At 38.5% G+C, this 21,822-nt stretch overlaps 1 protein-coding gene across 6 annotated transcripts; it reads left to right on the plus strand.

The window, feature by feature from the left end:
- The first annotated feature begins 254 nt into the window (after window positions 1-254).
- ptpn6 (protein tyrosine phosphatase non-receptor type 6) lies at window positions 255-20,643 on the plus strand. 6 transcript variants are annotated; one of them, XM_078252620.1, is made up of 16 exons: window positions 2,550-3,033; window positions 3,357-3,442; window positions 5,154-5,276; window positions 7,005-7,199; window positions 10,877-11,060; window positions 12,169-12,285; window positions 13,759-13,887; window positions 15,854-15,950; window positions 16,085-16,164; window positions 16,269-16,415; window positions 16,922-17,053; window positions 17,179-17,333; window positions 18,015-18,082; window positions 18,222-18,373; window positions 18,707-18,771; window positions 20,344-20,643. In XM_078252620.1, exons 2-16 carry the CDS (start codon window positions 3,435-3,437, stop codon window positions 20,438-20,440), a joined length of 1,749 nt encoding a protein of 582 aa, XP_078108746.1. In that variant the 5' UTR covers window positions 2,550-3,033; window positions 3,357-3,434; the 3' UTR covers window positions 20,441-20,643. The 6 variants fall into 6 exon arrangements, with proteins under 6 accessions (XP_078108743.1, XP_078108748.1, XP_078108746.1 ...); XM_078252621.1 differs by having other exon boundaries at window positions 3,372-3,442; XM_078252619.1 differs by having other exon boundaries at window positions 3,417-3,442.
- Window positions 20,644-21,822: the final 1,179 nt, after the last annotated feature.

A 21,822-nucleotide genomic window follows, 5' to 3' on the forward strand; every position in this document is an offset into this window, starting at 1 on the left:
TAACTGTTCAAACAAAACAAATGACGAGCAAAGAGCATGTTGTAGTTTGCATGCAAACCTGGAAAGACGAGGTGGAATTTACATGGAGGCAAATGTTGATTTGCAGGAGAGATAGAATAGCAGGAGAGCCTTTGCACATTGGGGGGGGGAAAGAAGGGGACAGGAACAGGCCTATTTTCTCCTGTAGATAGTAGATATCCATGTCACTTCCAGGGCTCTGCAGATAAGTAAGAACATGAGAGTAAATTATAGGGCGTGGGGATTGGCTGGGCTGGTAATAGATGTCTTATCGTGAGAGAGAGTTGGAGGCTAAACACGAGCGAGGCTGGGTACAAGTGAACAAAAAAAGTAAGCACAGGGGAAGCTAACCTGTACTGTAACTATAACCTCTCTCTCTCTGAGGTTTACTGTGTTTTAAAGGACAGACAGACTGAACATCAGCAGATAGGCAATGACACAGAGGAGAGACTGGATTTAACCCATCACTTCCTTGTGCAGAAGATCCCAGACTGCCAGTGAGTCCGTACTGCAAGAGTCCCTACAATGTCTTGTAGGTGAGTGTCTTGTATTTTTTAGTTGATTTGCTAATGAAAAATCTTCCTGTGACCTGTAGTTCAAATTGTTCTACTCTTGTCTCCAGTCTTTGTTTTGTTATGCTTATGTGTCCTATAATTGTCTTTCAACATGTCCGCTTTGATGCACCTCCAGATGCAGGTTTAATAATTCTTTTTTTTTTTTTTTCTTCAAAGATTATTTTTTGGGGCATTTTTTCCCTTTATTAGATAGTGACAGTGGATAGACAGGGAAGGTGGGAGAGAGATGGGGGATGACAAACCGCAAAGGACCGCAGGTCGGACTCAAACCCTGGCCGCTGCAAAGGACTCAGCCTACATGGGGCGAACGCTCTTACTGGGTGAACTAGAGGTTGCCCCAAGGTTTAATATTTCTAAACATTTTCTATCATATTGCAAGATTGCTATATATCATTATGTACTAAATCTAGGAAAACAAATCCCAAAACAAATGGAAATATTAGTTTTTGTCTTATCCAGTGAATTAGATACCTGAAAAAAAACTTCACTGCACTAATGGCAATATAATACTAAATCCTATAATGCCATAAAATAGTTATCTGCTTTGGTTGCCCACAATTGCTTAATACACCCAGAAATATTAAAGGAATAGCGAACAGGGTGAAAAGATTTCTGACAGTAGACAAATTCAAATTGTCTAACAGTCATATGAATGACCCTTAAACCAGATGAAAGTTCACAATTTCCAGGAGTCCAAATGACATCCTCAAATTTCTGATATTCAATTTACAAAGATTTAAAAACGCAGAGAAGAAAATCCTCACATTCAAGACAGCACTGAACATGAGGATAAATTATTTCAACAGTGTTGAAATTACGTATTATATTTTCCCAGTTTAGACAGAGGGCGGCAGGAACAGAACGACATGTACAGTCATTTTTTTTTCTGAGCGGACACAATTTGATGCATTGCAACAGTCCGATGCGTTGCGACACTCAAAAGAATGGTCAAATCTAAGAAACATCTTTGTTGTCACTCTGAGGCTGTGAGAAGTATCTGTGTGTGTCGTTTGCCACATTGCTGCTGCGTTATCCTGCAGCCTGAGAAGTGATGCTCCGCAAACTGCTGTAGCTTGTGTTAACCACGACGAACGACACCTGCAGTGCTGTGTGTGTGTGTGTGTGTGTGTGTGTGTGTGTGTGTGTGTGTGTGTGTGTGTGTTTTGGGCTCCAATGTATAAATTGTAAGTTCTTCCACTTATTCTTAGCTTTTTGCTCAAACACAGTGTTATCAGTTTTACATGTTTTTCTTCTATTCTTCATGCATACTTGGACCAACACTATAAATAACTCTAAGTCTCTAACTCTAAGTCTAATTTAAAATGTACAGTCTAATGAGGAAAGTCTGTTTGACTGGGAAAAGAATTGACATTCTGTAGTTTCCACAAATTCTCCCTTTCAAACCTCTTGTATTTCAATATGATTTGCAAGTTAAATGTTGATCGTCCCTGTTGGTTGTAAAATGTAAACTGTGCAATGTGAACAAGCCTTCCTTAGTGGATTTGTTTTTTCATTATGGGGAAACTAGTGTCTCTCAGGGGAAACAAATGCCACTCAGTTGTAGTTTTAGAGTTAATGCAGTAACAGTCTGATATTGAAACAAGTTCACAGTTGCAAATGGTTTAGCAGCTGAAAAGCTGAAAAGCTAAAATCAGTTCACGCACACATACACACACCTATATATATATATATATATATATATATATATATATATATATATATATATATATAGAGGGAAGGTTGAACTGCAAATAAGGAAGTGTTTTGTGACTCTGACCTTTATGTCTCTCTCACACACACACACACACACACACACACACACACACACACACACACACACACACACACACACACACACACACACACACAAATACACACACTCATACACACCTGGAAGTAAAGAACAAACAGGCAACAGTGGTAGCAGACAGGTGGGCAGGCAGAGGGAAAAAGCTTTGCAAATGTCTGACTGAGAGACAAAGTGCGGGCTTGAGGGCACAAAAAGCTCAAACTTTATATTTCATGGATTTTTTTAAATTCCTGTTCAAAAGTGGAATTACTGGACAGGCACTCTCGCTCATGATTCACCGATGAATGGAACAGTTTGAACCATCCTTTCTGCTTTCTTTGTCGAGATCTGCACAGAAAACTAAGTGATGGAGCATCAGAGAGCAAGTTTCCAGAGTTTAAATCTACTTTGCTCTTAAATGAGTTTTTGTTTTGATCGACTATAAAAAAAAACCGTCTCTATCTGTTGGAGGAATTACAGCCTGTCAGCTATTTTGGTTCCTGTCTTGCTTTCACTATTTTGTGAAAGGAGATGTAAAAAGGAAGGAAGGGGAGAGCGAGAGAGAGAACGACATAGAGAGGAGGGGAAAGAGACTTATATAGTCTGAGCGTCTCTGCAAGTGTCAGTTGTTTTCAGAGGAAGCTGAGAAGAGTAAGTGTTTACCTGCTTTCTTATTGGGACGGAGAGGGGTTGGATAGGCAGAGGATTGGGTGGAGGGAAGCGTAGAAGGAGAGGAGGAGAGTGCAGGTAGTTTGAGGGTTGTTTTGTGATACAGAGAGATAGAGTTAGTAGTTTTGATACTAGATATAGGTGTCAAAGAGTTTTGAGTAAGTGTGAAAGAGCAAAAGCATGAGAATGAAAGTGAGTTATGTTCTGTTTAGTGTACTGCTGTAACGTGAGGAAGTATTTACGAACTGGGTGTTTCTTTATAAAAAAAAATAAATAAAAAAAAAGACTGTGCTTATGCTTGTGAGTCTGCACATGTGCAGGTACAAGTGACTCCCACCAATGACTCTTCTTCTCTTTGGTCGCAGAAGAAGTGAAGAGACAACATGGTTCGGTGAGTCAAGGCCCCCCGCTGGACAATATAATGCTCTGTTTGTCGACTCAGATTGTGTTTGTGCAAGGCGCGATGACTTCTCTGTTTCCATTCCTGCTCTTTCTTTCCCCAGCTGTCGACTCGTCCTGCTCTGTTCCTCTATCATGTGATTTGTGATGCGTTGTTCAGTGTCTGTTTGCGTAAAGAAAATGTGTCATAAAGGATGTTTTAGCTCAGTTGTTGAGTAAGAGACCCTTTTTTTCTATCCTTAACATTCAAGCTCTGTAAAGGTTCTTTACAATGTTCCCTTTACCTTGAGTTTCCTTCTATGACTGTGCTGTTCAAATCTTCTTTCTTAACCCATTGTCTGTATGAAAGCTCTCTTTTGGGAATCCAAAGCTGAAGTGAAAACACATATTCAAGTGCAAACACAATGTAATTGTGCATACACAGGGTTCCTCACATTTAAAAGTTGTATTCAGCAACACTTCAAGCTTTAGTTTGTACATTTTAACCCTGAAATTGTGATGAAAAAAATAAAATGATTTAACAACTCAATTTGAAAGCACCAGTCTAGGTTTCAAGAAAGCTATTGTAAAGGGAAATAGCCTACAGTTAATGAACATTTGGATACTTTTTGTATTGGTGGCTGTTTCGAATGGCGGTCCAGACTTTAAAAACAGGCCTTTAGGTTTTTTTTCTGTTAACTAAGAGGCTGTGAGCCGAGCTTGACCAAAACAGATTTTTCCACCCTCAGAGGGCTCCAGGAAATGAAAAATAGTAGATATTTGGTCTGAACTGATGTAACTATATTACATTGAGTAACTGAAGACCACGGTGTTGCTGAAAGGGCTTTCAAGCCGGAGCTTTTCTGGATTTCTTGGGTTATAGTAGTGTAGATGTACAATATATTACTGTGGTATTCTATTCTCAAAAGCGGCCCATAATTGGGCCAGTGGTAAAGGTGTTGACTAAGGTGTAAATATATTGGTTTTATACAGTTCTTTGTAATTGGAAGTGAATTAAATAAAGTTTCATTCGGTCTATAGTTGGAGTTTGCTACAGAATGAGAAAGAAAGAATACAGTTTTTATAGTTTAATAAAGACTGTAAACACTTTACTGGGAATTAAACAATCTTTTTCAATATCAGTTGTTATCGATTAATTCATTGTTTCAGCTAAAAAATGTCAAAATAAACGAAATGACAAATGCTCTAGACAATACAGCGATCTGTTCAAATTGATGTTCATAGGTTTTCAGTGAAAAATGGAAAAGGGAAAGTATTAGTATAGTACAGTATAGTAAAGTAAGGCAAATAATTTAAAAGATTAAGATTATAAGAAAAAAGTAAATAAGTAAATTCCCTGTCAATTGACTAGAACCATAATGAGAATAATGACAATGATGAGAGTATAAATAAGAATAATCATTTCAGAACTAGACAAGACTGGGCTGAGACCTGCCTCTCCTGCAGTGGCGATGTATTAATAAATAAACTACGGTTAGATTTCTATAAAAAAAGACTGAATATGTTTGTACATTTATTTTATATTTTTGTCTATAAAATAACTGTAACTGATCGTGTACTCTGCCTAATGTATGGAAATAAGACTGGGTGTGTACATACGTGTTTATATTTATCAGATGCAAGTCTTATCTTTATGCGTACTAGTTTGAGTTATATTCATACTGAGTATATGTTTACTGTGTATACATGTGTTGTTGATGTAGGTGGTTCCACAGAGACATCACAGGCCTGCAGGCCGAGGAAATGCTGAAGACTCGAGGCAGTCATGGCAGCTTTTTGGCTCGACCCAGCAAGAAAAACGTAGGAGATTTCTCCCTGTCTGTCAGGTAATGATGTCTTAACAAACCTTTAAAGCACATAAACAACAAGAAATTGTGTTTAAAAAAAAATCACACCTTGCATTTATAAATGTGATAACAGATACATGTTGATGCGTTTTTATTTATCTAGCTCAAAAATGTAGTTGATTTGATTAATATTCACAAGGACACAAAGTCTCAAGTGAAATCAAAATGCAAATTAATAAAATCATTTGTGCCAATCTAATGGGCGTTACTTAAAAATGCTAAAAGTAGAGTTCTAACCGAATGAAGATAAGGTTCATTACTAAAAATAACCACATCCTATCAATTGAATGAGATACAGTGAAATGTGATAAATGAAATGACGTGTGGTGCACAGTGAGTAGCTCTGCATAAACGTCCTGAGACCTCGTTTGACTTGACTGATAACATGTTTTCATGTTTGTTCATGAGGTTTAACTGATGTAAAGATGTTTAATGTCAGGTTCAATACTGATCACAGTCTGTAGTTCAAATAGGTAAAAGTTTAGATTTGTAAATGCACTGCATTTGTACTGATGCAGTAATGTAAACCGAGTAACTCTTTTGAGCCAATGCTTCGCAGAGATATCTGGGTTATATTTATGTAGATGTATAGTATATTGTGAGAATTGCTGTTCCTATGTTAATATTTCTGTTCAGACCTTTTAGGCAGGCAGCAGCATAGATGTTGACTTGGTAACTTTGAATGATGGAATGAATGACATCAGTTAGTTATTGATTACAGTATTGTAAGTTGAAGTAAAAGTGTCTGTGAAATAGCAGCATTTAATGCTCGCCTTACCCTCCCACCATTTCTGCAATATAAAAAAAAAAATACTTTCGAGCTTTTCTCTTTTTGAGAAGTTTTTACATGTTCACAGGAGGTCCTTTGTTTCTAAAGCTTGGCAAAAAAAGACTAGAAGGTTTATTTGTTTAGGGCACGTGGTTACTTTGGCATCTGGTCCTTTGTCCTAGGTAATGGTGTCTTGTAAAGCCCGTGTGGGCTGGGCATATTGTATGCATGACACAATAATAAAAAAAAAAAAATTCATTCATTCATTCTAACGTCCCGAAGACAAACACAATAGATGCATTTAACTGCAAGAATGCGGTGTGTATGTCATGTTGACATTGGCTCTTAAACACCCTAAACCTAAAAAATTAAGAATTCAATCCAGGATTGCAGATATTTTACTTTAATCTTAGTGTTATTACTTTACGTTGGATTATCTAACTGTTTTTCTCCAAATCAAACTTTTCCCAAAAACCTCGTACAATAAAACTTTGATTCCTGGTCCTAACTAATTAGAGTAAACTCCAAATTATTATTATTAGGCAGCCAGAGAACAACTGTACTAACTGCTGTCTTTGCGTGACAGAGAAGACAGAGTGCAGATACAGAAAGCTTAAATATATGTCATACACAAACATAGCTTCTATACAGTATACAGAAATACTGCATATGGTAAATATAGAGTAACACAATTTGTACAACAAACAATTTGTAAACAAAATTAAATAAAGCTCAGTGAGGATTAGCGGCCAAACACTGAAACATTTCTTGTCATTTCGGCTTTTGAAACAAATAATAGTTGAAGAAATATTATTGGGCAGTTTAAACCTTTGTGCCTAAAACTGCTGAGATAGAGATGTTCTCTTTACTGTCAGGACGTTTTTTTGTCAAGGAAAAACGTTGACGGTCGGTGTGATCTGACTGTTTTATCTCCTCAGGGTGGGCGAGCTGGTGACCCACATCCGGATCCAAAACACAGGCGACTTCTACGACCTGTATGGCGGGGAGAAGTTTGCCACCCTGTCAGAGCTGGTGGAGTACTACACGGCTGAGAACGGCATCCTGCAGGACAAGGACGGCACCATCATCGAGCTTAAATACCCCCTCAACTGCTCCGACCCCACCACTGAGAGGTCTGTGTACTCTTACTTGTCACTGTTGAACCCCCTGTAGGTTAATGTGACCCACACCCGCTGGCTGCTTTGAGCTGTTTAGTGTAATAGTGTGTGGTCAGTGGTTATGTCAACTATTATCAACTATGACGAACATTATTTTTCTTGTTTATTTACTGGGGATAATAATTGTCATTTGTAGGTTTGATGGGGTTTAAATATTTTCCTCTGGGGAAAAGGTGTTTTATCTGAAGCCTCTGATGCTTTGGAATAATACATTTAGGTGTAATAGCATCTTTGTCAAAATGTGAGTCAGTGAAAATAACACCCACACTCCAGACAAAAAGAGCCTGCAGCTGTCGAGACTTTATTCCTACATCTGCATCGCTGCTGCAGCTAATGGATTATATGTGATCAGGGTCGACATTTTCAGAGGTGAGAAGAAGCAAAGACAAAAAACTACTACTACTTTACTTAAGTACATTTCTTGAATATTCCATTGTGAGACTATATACTTTTACTCTGCTGCATCTAAGATGGAAGTATTTTTTAAATTTAAGATCCCCTCTAGACATGTTTAAAGTGCTCATATTATGCTCATTTTCAGGTTCATAATTGTATTTTGAGATTGTATCAGAATAGGTTTACATGGTTTAATTTTCAAAAAACATATATTATATGTATTTGTTGTATTTTGTATATTTGTTGTACTGCACATTGCTGCAGCTCCTCTTTTCACCCTGTGTGTTGAGCTCTCTGTTTTAGCTACAGAGTGAGACATCACACTTATAGCTTTGTTGGAAGTCGCACATGCGCAGTGGCTAGGTACTGCGCAGTAGCTAGGTGCTGGGCTACTAGCTAGAAGCTAACGCTGCTAGCAGTTAGCCACCTCGTTCTCAATGGCAAAACACTGCTACAACACACACAAGTTCACCCTAATCTACAAAAGAAATTGTATAGAACTACTTACATGTCCCTCGTCTGCAGGTATTCAACGCAAAGTTGGAAGTGTGCCCTTGTTTAGAAGAAGTCTTCCGGCTAATCCTGCCTTGTACTGACCGTTGGAGAAACAGCTAGCTGATGTGGTATTAGCTAAAGTGGTTAGCACACACCAAATGTTTCGGCTGATGACGTAGATAGCCCTGCCGATTTTGACCAGCTCACCCGGAGACTGAAGGCAGGATACATTCAGAAACCCGTATCTCACTCAAAACAGCATGGATGCTTTTTTTCCAAGTTTGTATGGGTGTGGAAGCAGCAGAGACACAAAATAACACCCCAAATCCCAGAAAAAGTGTTTTTTTTTCCATAATATGGGCACTTTAAAGACTGTCTGATTCGTTTGAATTACATCTTCTCCTTCTCCCTCATTGAAAAATCACGAAAGCTATGAATATGCTAATATTGTTCATTTCAAGGTCAAACATCCAGTGAAGTAACTATAAGCAAAATGCTTGTTTGGGTGCAGGGGGGCTTTAACTTTCAAAATCATTAAAGAACAGATAACAGGAAAAACTTTTACAAATTAAACTAGCGAATTCTGATAACGTTAGATCGAAAAAATGAAAAATTAGACCAAACTTCACTTAAATTCCCTTAATAATTATTGGTCCTTACGATCAGTGATTCAAAGGCTTTGTCTGACTCCTCTCATAGTGGAGAACAATCCATGAAGTGACAACAAACTTGCCGTGTCCAAATTCATGTTTGGTCATAACCGGTGATCAGAGAGACCTGTTGCCTAATAAACACAGATGCAGAGATTCTGGAAATGGTTTCTCACAGTGAATCATGCTTTTTACTTTAATGCATTCACTGTATCTGACAGCTGTAGTTAGTGGTTGCTTTACAGATTACGGTTTTATGTTCAACCTTAGATAAACTAATGAAAAATATCATTTTGTTGACTTGTATCTCTATTATGTTGTCAACTTTACAGGAACAACCTTGCTGTTTGGAAGCATTACAACTCCCATAACTAAATATACATGGCTTTTTTTCTTTTTTTTTTTTTTTTTACTGACAGTAGCTGTCAGTAATTTCCAAGCATCTCTGCTAAATGTAGCAGATCGATATAGATATACATATTTTCGAACGTATGTTTGCATGCAGAGCCGAGCACATCAAAGACTCCTTCAAGCTGCTGGTGATAAAAAATCTCAATATGTTTGTCAAATGCAGTTAAAAACAGACTTAATATTTGTTTGTGTTCTAATTTGCTCATATTGGTAATTTGACTTCCATGACGTTGCTGCTGGAAGTGGTGTTTGATTATTGAGTTTTTCTCCCAGCTGGAAACATTGTGCAACGGTTGGCTGCTTAAAGTAGGTTAATGTCCAAGTAGTAGTGATCAACTCATACAGTTGCAATCCCTATATGAGTCAAGGAGGACACTACTTTCTATCGCGTGTGTGTGTGTGTGTGTGTGTGTGTGTGTGTGTGTGTTTGTGTTTGTGTGTGTGTGACTGTGTACTTCAACCTAGCTGGAAGCTCTACCCTCTGCCCGCCCCCCCCCTCGTCCTTCTCTCTCTGTCAGTTGTCTAACTTCCCTTTTGTTGCTGCGGTTGGAAACTTTACGTTTTGACACTTTTGAAAGCAATGGCCAGACCCTACATGTCTTCCTCTATTGCACACTCCATCATGTTCTTGCTCACTTGCTGTCTTCCTCATCTCACACATTCTCTATCTCATCTCGAAGCAGGATTACCCACACCTCAGCAGGTCACCTTGTATGTTTAATCTCATGTATCTGGCGCCTTATCCCTTATCAGAAAAGAGGATAAGTAAGGTCAGGCCATTAACTCGTTGCCATTAGTCGCAGGTGGAACAAACCTGGCTGTCTGTCCTTCATCATTTATTCCCTTGCACAGGCTCTTTTTTTAGCTTCTGCAGAACTGCACGGAGACCACTTTTTGTTGTTGCTGCAGCCGCTTCATGCAACCTGCTGTAATTAAAAACCATCGGTGGAGTCTAATTTCAGTGTCTGTAAAAGCATACACTGTGATTTGACAAGTAAGTAAATCAAAGAACTGAATTATTAAAAGCATGTGTAAAAAAAAACATAAAGAGAGCATTCACAGTGTGTGTGTGTGTGTGTGTGTGTGTGTGTTGGGGGGGGGGGGGGATCTGTGGTTGTTACATATCGAGAGGGGGAGGGGCAGGCTATAAATACTTTGTCCTCTTCAGCCACGAAATCTGTCATCAGAAATTTTCCGACCACAAAGCAGGAAGTTTAGAAGAAGAAATCGAGAACAGTGCCTTCAATTAACACACAACCCAACATGAGCCTTCACTAATTCACACAAGCTCCATAAATGCACACACAATGGTACTGTGGTGGACAGAAATATGACCTGCCTGTAACAACAACATCTGTACATCTGTACAACATCTGTTTTTAACTATACACCCAATGCACCTGATTCTGCTGCGGTTTTCTACTCACTGTGTAGTGAGCACAACAGTCTAGTGTACCACATCAGTGAGTGTCTGACAACCGCTTAGCCTTGAATAGACTTATATATGTAATTCACAGTCAGCTCTAACCGTGCTCTGCTCACATACAGTAAGTAGGAAAAAAAAATGTCTTTTTGCAGGTCACAGCACTGAACCATTACCACAAAGAAACCTGAATGTACCCATGAATATCTTTAGAAATGTGTAAACAAATTTGAACCATCAGTGCCTTTCTGTCGCAGGTGGTACCATGGTCACCTGTCTGGGCCCAATGCAGAGAAGCTGCTCGGTGCACGAGATGAGTCGGGGACCTTCCTGGTCAGAGAGTCGCTGTCCAAACCAGGAGACTTTGTCCTGTCGGTTCTGACGGACGAGATGACCAAAACTGGAAAAAAGAGGGTCTCCCACATCAAGATAATGTGTCAGGTGGGCATTTGTCCTTGTGTGTGTGTGTTTCAGGGTGTGACCTTGTGTGTATGGCATGCAAGATAATTGATGCATGAAACTAGGGGTTGTATTTTGGTCAGTCTTGTGCTTTGAATATACACAGTCCCTGAAACAGATTCACATTATGTAAAAATGACTGAGGGGTATTCCCACAGTTGTGTAATGCACTTTGAAATAGATATAAAGTATAATTTTCCCTGGCTTACACAATAAAAGACTGTTGCTCATATTTCAACTATGCAATTGTTCATAAATGTCAGGCACAGTTTTACTTTAGATGTTCACCAACAGCAAAAAAAAAAAAAAACCTGAAACCATAAACTGTATCCTGGTATTGATACACTCACGGTGAATGGCTGCTAGTGATATACAGCGTACAGCAACAGGTCACACCGGCATCCTCTCAACCTCATTTTCATAGATTGTGTTTTTCCGTCATCATCAGGGCTTTTGCATTTTATTTTAGGCCGTGGTTCACCTCATAGAAAACACAGTTCAGGCCACATTTAAATGGAAGCCATTGTTTTTTGTGCACTGCTGGGGTGCAGAAGATTAATGTGAGATTAGTGGAAGGGTCACAAAGGCCTTTACATAAGCACTTGGCAAAGATTTACGGTTTGGTTTCCCAAACCGTACTCGGCTCTAAAGAGTCTGTTAACTGCTGTTGGTACGATATGAATACATCAGTATACATTTATGTGTTTCACTCAAAGGAAATACATGTTATGGCCAGTAAAATTGTGTCACTTATTTAAATTAAAGTGTTGGACAGCAGTCAACCACAAAAAGCCCGTATTATACTTTGAGTATTGGCTGAAACAAGTCACAAGAACACTACTCTTTGGGAGCTATTGTAATCTTTTCTATAATTATTGTATTTATTTCCATTTCAATTAAAGGACATGTACAAATGATTGTGCTAATACAAATACTTGTTTATTCTCTTTTATTAAAGCACCCTTCTTTTCATTTTGAGCATGATTGCTTCTCTTTTGAAACTATATTTTTTACACCAGACAGTTCAGCACAACCTCTCTGTATGTGTGTTTATCCAGACTGATATGTTGTGTTTTTCGTGTGTGTTCAGAATGACAGGTATACAGTGGGAGGTTCAGAGATGTTTGACACGCTGACAGACCTGGTGGACTTCTACAAACGCAAAGGCATCGAGGAGATCTCTGGGAACTGGGTGTATCTCAAACAGGTGAACTGATCTTTTTCACATCCAAAGGATGTAGATAAAACATGTCAGAATTAGTTTTCTACCACAAATTCAACAAACCAATTTGCATATCGTGCAGAGAGAGGGGTTGAAGATGCACTCCTGACCCTGACAAACAACATATATGAGCACCTTGAACAGGCAAAGAGTCTTGTCAAGACGGTTTTCATAGACTTCAGCAGTGCCTTCAACACAATCCAACCCCACCTGATGGTAAAAAAAATTGGTACACCCAAGATTAGTTTTGTGGATTTTTGATGAACCGTAGTCAACAAGTCAAATTCAACTCATGTGTCTCATCGTTAAAAGCCATAAACACAGGGGCACCACGAGGGTGCATCCTGTCCCCTATTCTATACACCTTATACACCAATAACTGCAAAACAACCTCCTCAGACCACACTTATTTTAAATACGCTGATGATACAGCATTAGTGGGTTTTGTAAAGTATAATACTGCATCCCTAGAGGGTTTTGAGAGGGAGGTGCAGGGTTTTATTTAATGGTGTATCGATAATTTCCTTGTGGTTAATGCGACGAAAACAAAGCAGATGACGATAGATTTTAATAAAAAGGGAATTATAGTTCCACCCTCAAAAATAAATGGTGTAGTGATGGAGCGGGTCTCAACATACACATATTTGGGTGTTGAAATGGACAGTAAACTGACATTTAATGAAATGTGCACAAAATAAGTCCAAAAAGTTGCAGAAGAGGATGTTTTTTCTAAGGAAACTCAATCATTTTAGAATAGACAGCTGTATTCTTCAGATGTTTTACAAAGCTCTCTTGCAGAGTGTCTTATCATTTGGCCTTATTTGTGCCTTTGGTAACATGTATATTGAGGACCAGAAGAAACTGCAATGAATAGTCAAAACAGCCAGTAAGATCATTGGAGTTGATCAGGTATCTGTAGCTCAATTGTACAATAACCTTAGTTTAAAAAAGACAGAACAAATTCAAAATGATTCAACCCACCCTCTTCATCCGAATTTGTTCGGATGAAGAGGGTGGACCGAACAGTTGAAGTGGCAGACTCCTGCAAAGGAAAATTAGGACTACAAGGTACAGCAAGTCTGTTGTTCCTACAGCAATTAGACTGCACAACAATAGACTTAAACACTTTAAACTATGAGCATACTGTATATATCAGCACTCTATTTTATTTATTCATACATGCTTGTCATGTTTCTTCAATGATTTTACTGCCTTGTCTGTCTTGTCCTTGTTTTTCTTTCTTGACATGAATGTCAGTGAGCTGTGAAAAATAGAAATAGGTCTTTGTGATTTATTTTAAAAGACGAGCAGCACAGCCCACAGATAGGAAATATTACTCACAGCGTTGTCTCATTGTGGCCTTACTGATGATGATTATAATGTTGTGGATTGCGTTCATTGGCTCGTCTTTTTCTTTCATCTCTATTATAAGATTGTTCCTCTCTCTGTCCTCTGCAGCCGTACTACTCCACCAGAGTGAATGCAGCAGATATCGACAGCAGAGTGCAGCTGCTGGATCAGACCACACAGCAGCAGCAGGACGGCGAGGGAGAGAAGAGCAAGGCCGGCTTCTGGGAAGAGTTTGACGTGAGATTTGACCCAGCTTCGGTTATCTTTACCATGATGCTTTTAACTGTGGTGTAAGAACCACAGGGTTGTCCTTAAGTTGGAAAAAGGAAATTATACATTAGACATCATATTACAGATTGACTGTCCATACGCCTTTAAACATTTCATTTCACTTACTTCCTGACTGTGGGCAGAAGTACAGGTATTAAACTACCATCTTGCGGTAGTGGAACACACTATGTCCCAATGCCATATTACATATAACTCACAGCAGGCATTAAGTGCACTGGAGGAGTGACTAAATAAATTTAACTTAAAACACTCACAAACACTAAAAAACACACTTGATTTTTGAGTGAAAGGAAATGTAATAGATGCTAATTTAGAGGACCACTGTGAAGGATATACTGGCATCTAGCGGTGAGGTTGTAGATTGCAACCAACTGAATACCCCTCTCCTCACCCCTTTCCTTTCCAAGCGTGTACAGAATAAGAGTAGAACCTACGGTGGTCTTCACTTCAACATAGAAACGCGAAAGGCCCTCTAGTGTTTGGTTTGTCTATTCCATGGGCTACTGTAGAAACATGGCGGGCTCCGTGGAAGAGGATCCACTCTCTATGTAGATATAGAGAAGGGCTCATTCTAAGCTAACGGAAACACAACTATTTTTATTTTTAGGTGACTAAAACATAAATTAATATAAATAAATTATATATTCCATTTCTGCCCATAGACTCCTTAATTCTTACACACTGCTACTTTAACTCAAATACATTGCAGGTGGCGGTGACTAGGGCTGCAAATGATGATTATTTCCATTAAAGATTTATCTGACGAATATAAATTCTTAATCTTAATCGTGTATAAAATGTCAGAAAATTGTGAACAATGTCACAGAGTCCAAGGTGACATTTTTAAATTGCTCAATTTGTCCTACCATTGTCCAAAACCCAAAGATATTCTGTTAATGATATAAAACATTTAAGAGAAAAACAACAAACCCTCACGACCAGGAAGCTGGAAGTGGGGAAAGTTTGGCATTTTTGCTTAAAAAAAAGACTTAAAGCTACATTGTGTAAGAATTTCTCCCATCTAGCGGTGAAATTGTATATGACAACCAACTGAATATTACTTTCTAAGAGAAGCAACAGAGGTTTGTGTGTTTAATATATTTCTACACAAATAGGCTGAATTACCTTTCGAGAAGAAAGCAGGCAACTTCGGTGTCCCTTTTAAAATCCTTGCTCCTTATGAGCTTTTTCCATCTTGGAAAAGCCACTCCAATATTAACTTTGGTCTTGTTGCTTTGCCTGTCGCGTTGTCATTTTAATTCTCTTTTTAACTTCCTTGGCACCTCCGTTACTCGTCCTAGATAGGCGCTCCATCTTCAACCGGCTTTCATATATGCCAGCAGTCGCTGAGTAATCTTCTCCCCCTCCCTGGCATTTGTCACGGTGCCAGTGAGTGTAAAAGTGCGAAACGCAAAGGTATGTCCCTCTTCGGGTAACGTATTTTAAAGATGGAGGCGCAACATGGTAGAATACATTGGAGCGAGTCGCTCCAATGTATTCTGAATGATTGTGAATGGCAGATTCTACGCGTACGAGAATACTTTGATTAGTTGGTGTAAGTAATTACACATGAAGGAGCACATATTTGTGAAAGAACAAAGGTTTTTTTGCTAAGAATCAACTAAAAAAATTACACAATGGAGCTTTAAACGATTATTGAAATAGTTGCTGTTTAATTTTCAGCTAATCGATCAATTGACCAATCGTCTCACCTCTAGTGGGGAAACAGCTCCAGTTTCTCTTTGGGAAGTATTATTTGTAGTCACACTATAAAGTCGCAGTTTGATTGACTGACTGTAAAATATGTTAAATACTTGTATACGAATAGCAAAAGCAGTACACTGTCAGAATTAGTATATAACTGTTTAATAACAGTATGTAGTCTCAGACAGTCGTCTCTCTCTCCCGCCAGGCTCTTCAAAAGTTTGAGGCAAAGATGAAAAAGAGCAGAGAGGAGGGCCAGAGGCCTGAAAATAAGAGCAAAAACAGATACAAGAATATTCTTCCTTGTGAGTTTTTGATCTTCTTAGTATCATTATTCTCTAAATTAACCAAATCTTATGACACATTTGATAGTACTGACACTAACCAAATGTTCATGTTCTCCCTCTGTTTCTTCACTCCGTCCGCTTCTTCTCACAAGTCAATGACACCAGGGTCATCCTGCAGGACAGTGATCCTGACACTGTGGGTTCAGATTACATCAACGCCAACTACGTGAGAGTAAGTCTCCAACGTTTCTGGCCTCATAGTAACACAAAATGAGAAAAAACACAACGTTTGTTTGTTTATTTAGCAGCGTTCATTAGTTCACTGTGTGTTTGTAGAACACCCTGCGGGAGTCTGAAGATCAGAAAGTTTACATCGCAACCCAAGGGTGCCTAGCAACAACTGTCAACGATTTCTGGCAGATGGTATGGCAGGAGAACACGAGGGTGATCGTCATGACAACACGAGAGGTCGAGAAAGGGCGGGTCAGTATCAAAACAGCAATCATGAAAGCAGAATTGATCTTTAAGTGTTCTTTTTTGAAAACACTGAAAGTATGATACTCTCAAAATGCCAAAGGAAAGGGCAAAATATCTGATTATTATTATGCATTTGCTAATGCCATTTAATGGCATTTCCACCGGAGAGGGCTCTCTGTTGTTTCTCATTACAGTTTTCATATTGCTGTTGTTGAAATGTTAAGCCCTTTGAGAATGAAACTGTAACTAATAATCATACAAATAAATCAAAATTGACCTGACTTGAATTCACACAGCTTTTGACTTTTGCTAAGTTTAGTTTAGTTAACTTATTGCCACCACAATGAACAGTGTAAGGATTTGGCCTGGGTGAGCTTGGTAAACATGATAAAATACACAAAGTACCATAAATATGAAAGACATGCTAAAGTATACTTTAAAGTGCAATAGTTTGCAATTTAGTGGTCAAGCCAACATTAAAAATATGCAAAATACTATTTATGTCTGTGCAGAATAAATGTGTGCCATACTGGCCCGACCTTCAGAGCTCCAAGGAGATGGGTCCGTACGTGGTGACATTTAATTCAGAGAGGGAAGCTGCTGATTACAAAATCAGAGTTTTGGAGATCGCTCCTGTGGACAAGGTAAACTCCAAACACCAAACTGTGACCTCACTGCACTCACTCGCCTCTGTGTATGTGCTTTGCTGACGGAAGGCTTTCACCATAATCTTATTATTCTAATCCTACAATTATTTTCTTTTTCCCAGCCAAAACTATCTCGAACCATCTGGCACTACCAGTACTTGAGCTGGCCTGACCACGGCGTCCCTCAGGAGCCAGGTGCTGTCCTCAGCTTCCTCAATCAAGTGAACAATAAACAGGCTGAGTGTCCTGACGCTGGACCCATGATCATCCACTGCAGGTACAAAGGCAGCTGTAGAGCCAAATGCCTCATGGGGGGTGGAGGAGGAAGAGACCACATGTAATGATTGTGGAGCCCCCAGAGCTGAACGTGCAAACATTAAATTATTTATTGTTGTTGAGATGTGGTTACATGTCCCCAAATTAGTAGCGACACCTCTGCATGAAACCTGCATCAACGCTAAAAGCAGACTTAAATGTGCTTCATTAGAGAATGTCATGAAAAACTTCACAGCACTAAGTTTACCAAGATGAGGTTTCATCATCATAAATTAGGTGATAACACTTAAGAGTTTTAAGATTAACATATATTTTACAGGATTAGATTAGTAGTGGCCGAACAATAAAGGTTTTGAGTCAACTGACAGATGATCCTTTTGGAATTTTCCCCGTGTCGTGACGAATACTGAGGCCTCTTGCGCTGTTTTAAAACTTGTTTAAATGATTATCTGACCCTTGTGTAAGTATTTTGGTATGTAAGCATGTTGACAAAGTTGCACAGCAGAAATAAGCATGTTAGCACGGTCATGTTTGTGTTAAGATTTAGCATGTAGTACAGCCTCACCGAGTGCCTAGCATGGCTGCAGACTTTTAGTTTTATTAGGAGAGTTAATGAGGTTCTGTTTTTGTTTTTTTTGATGGAAATATATTTTAACTTGGTTTCTTCTGTGAATTTGTGCAGTGCTGGAATTGGTCGAACAGGCACGATTGTGGTGATCGACATGATCATCGAGACCATTGACACTTTAGGTAAAAAAAATCTTTTTAAAGAAATCTGTTATTGAGATATGTTTGGAGTAAAAACAAAACCATTCAAAATACATGGTTTGTTTTACTTTTTTTTTTTTTATACCACTTCCATCCAATTCTTTCATATCTCACTCTGTAGGTCTGGACTGTGATCTTGACATCCCGAAATACATCCAGATGGTGCGTGAGCAGCGCTCTGGCATGGTGCAGACAGAGGCCCAGTACAAGTTCATCTACTTGTCTGTGTCTGAGTACATACAGACCACCAAGGCCAAAGACAGTGCCTCCATGGTGAGCAACAGGGGCAGGAAATCCAGAGAGAAGACAAAGCAATTAGTCTTTTCTTATGGCTGAAATATAGATTAATACAGGAAAAACCGGAAGATGTTTCAAGAAAAGAAAACAGAGATATCTATGTTAATAGGCCTTTGCACACCACACCACAGCCGGCTTGTTCAATGCCAACAGAATGATATGTTATCAGAGAATGGCTTGTGAAAGATGAACGTTGACCCAGAGACAGAAAACAATAAAGTACATAGACTAAACCAGTCGCATGACCTCTCTCTGTGGTTGAGTAATCATCAAGTCATGTCTGAAATGTCTCTGTTCTCTTTTCCCCAGGAAACCGAGACAGAGTATGGAAATCTAAAACTTAAACACCAACCAGCGAGCAGGAAGGCCTCAAAGTGAGTGAGCGTGTGTGTGTGTGTGTGTGTGTGTGTGTGTGTGTGTGTGTGTGTGTGTGTGTGTGTGTGTGTGAATTGGATGTCCCTAATACATTCACATTGGTCCTCTAAATCTCACACTGCTGCCCTACTTTCTTTAAAACAGCACTGTCTTCAGCCCAGGGAGGATGCATTGTAGTTGCAGCTGAACTCCACCTCAATTTCATTTAGTTTTTATTCTGGGGAAATAAAAAAACTATTCATTTGGGTCTTTTTTCATTTAAAAAAGCACTGTTTGAAATCTAGTTTAACTACTCTAGTTTTACAGACTAGCGGCTCCAGTAGGAGCTATAGAGACACCGCTGGCATAGAGGAGAAAATGAATACTTTCTATGTTTACATTAAAGCAGGTCACCAGTGAATACGTGTTGCACTTCTATAAAGATGCATGACTCACAAGAGACAGATTTACAAAAGAACGATCAAAATCACAGATTGAGATCCGCTGACTTTTAGTCTCTAGTATGGCCTCAAATTCCAAAAAAATGCTGGGTCCTACAATTCCCATAATGCAACTCTTTCCTTGGACCCCTTGATGATATCATCAGGGTTAATCTTTCAGACTTAAGAACATAATGTTTATTTAATATAGTACCTTTTACAGAGCAAAGTCACAAAGTGCTTCAAAAGAGTCAAATTAAAATAAAACTTAAAAGCAAACAAAATTCAAACATAAGACAAAGGCCAGTTTAAACAGATGAGCTGCTTTTTAAAAGAGTCAACAGAGAGCACAGAACATATGACAAAAGGATTGCAGTAGTCTAGCCGAGTTGATGTAAAAGCGTGAATGATCTCCAGCTCGGATTGTGATATAACAGACCTAAGTTTGGCAAGGTTCCTTAATTGGAAGAAACATGTACAGGTCAATGATTTAAAATGTTATGTTGATCAAAATACATAGCATGATCAAATGAAACACCTAGATTTCTGAGATTAGACTGTACAGCTGAAGAAAGGGACTCCAAACACTGGGCAACATTGGAAGCTGTGTTATCTGAAGCAACAATAAGGACCTCAGTCTTATCTACATTGAGCTGTAAAAAGTTGTAAATATTTCTCCCAGAGCAACTCTTTTCAATCCTCTAAAGACGAGTAAACTGAACTTCATGTGTTTAATCGGTGTAGTGCCCTTTTAATGGACGACAGAGGTAAACAAGATGATAGAATTATTGTGAAGTGTCTCTCTGAGCCAGGACGCCACTCATGTATGAATTAAGTAATGTTCTAATTAGCCAATTAGGAAATAAATTAAACAGCACACAACACTGAACAATTCAGTCTATACACTGTACACTTTGGCCCACTTAGAGCTCCGAACAGTTGGCAGCTTTGAGTGACTTGAGTGACTGATTCATGGTTGGTTGGTCTGTTTAAATCGTTCTCATGCAGCAGCCCTGTTCATTAACCTCTCCTTAAGCGTCTATGATTCACTTCTAACAAAGCTGTGTCTAATCAATGTTGGCTGGTATATAAAAATATACAGGATTGAATCTGAAGAAATCCCTGATCAGCATTTTCTTTGTCTGTTTCCAGAAACAAGGAAGACGTTTACGAGAATCTGTCAAAAGGAAAGAAAGATGTGAAGAAGCCAAACTCAGACAAGAAAAGCGGCTCTGTGAGGAAAAGATAGAAGAAAGTTTTATCAAAGTATGTCATGTTGTTATATTTATGCAGGCAGTCTTTTCTTAAAGAATTTGTAATTTAGTGGAGACAAAATAAAATTAATGTTTGAATTTAGAGACAAGATAACCGGTTGACATCTGATGTGGCACATGAATCACATGAATTCTTGGTCGAAGCGTTTGTTAAGAATAAAGTCAGAACATGTGTGAACTCTTTGTTGTGTAATTATCTCTTTTTCAGTTATTTGAACAGACACCATAATGATTTTGGGATGCTTTGATATTTTGCGGTTTTAGCAGCAGATGTAAAGCTGTAAAGTTGATACAATAATGTTTGCTTAAATTTTGTGCTCTAGATAATATATTTTATATCTAGATGCAAAATAATCCACATGAGTGCATCAGGACCAGGAGATGAACACATAATTTAGTGTTTAGAAAAGCAAAATGTCAGCTCAACTGTAGCCTACTTCGGCAATTTGATACAGACAGACAGATGTTAAATTGTATTCACTTTTATGTTCATCTTTTGTTTTTTATGCACTTCTGTTTATGTAGGCCTATGTGCTAAACCTCCAACAAAAGAAATAGCTTCCATTTATTTTTTCACGTTTACATCCAGATTTTTACTAATTTCTTTTTCCTTTCAGACCAGGAATTCACCAATCCTTCTCCTCTCTCATACCTGAAATATACGATTACTTTTAATATGGAGATTTGCACCTTTCTCAAATGTCAACACCTTCCAAAGAACACAGATAAGGCTGTTCCAAAATTGATTGACTTGACAAGTCTTTTGAACACTCACACCAGACAGTCTGGTGTTATTGAAGGTTTGATTACATTAGCATATTTCAGACAGTGATTTAGTCCTCAGTGTCAACTGCTGTTTCCAAGATCAAGAATTAACTTTGAACCTCAGCTTTTAAGTCCTTACAGTGCACAACACAAAATGGATTTTTAGACATCCACAAACTCGATGTGCGGCTGAACCTTGTGGTAACGATTCTACTACATCAGTAATGTCCATGGCAATATGTTAAATATGTTTTGTCAATCACAAAAATGCTCACCTAATCAAACTCATCCATTCAATTTTTAAATAAAACTTTACCTCCTGCCTTGAGATAACCCAGTGGTGGGAATTAACTAAGAACATTTTACTCAAGTACTGTACTTAAGTACAGTTTTGAGGTACTTGTACTTTACTTGATACATATACATCGACTCCAAAACAGTTCAGTTATTTGATAACTATAGTTACTTAGCAGATTCTGATTAGTAATATAAAATATAATCAGAAAATAAAGTATGATGTATTATTATAGGTTTATTGATCACTTGATGATTTAACAAGTTACATAGCATAAGCATAATAAGCCCCAATGTT

This window comes from Sander vitreus, chromosome 6 (assembly GCF_031162955.1).
Source record: "Sander vitreus isolate 19-12246 chromosome 6, sanVit1, whole genome shotgun sequence".
In the NCBI taxonomy this organism is placed as follows: Eukaryota; Metazoa; Chordata; class Actinopteri; order Perciformes; family Percidae; genus Sander; species Sander vitreus.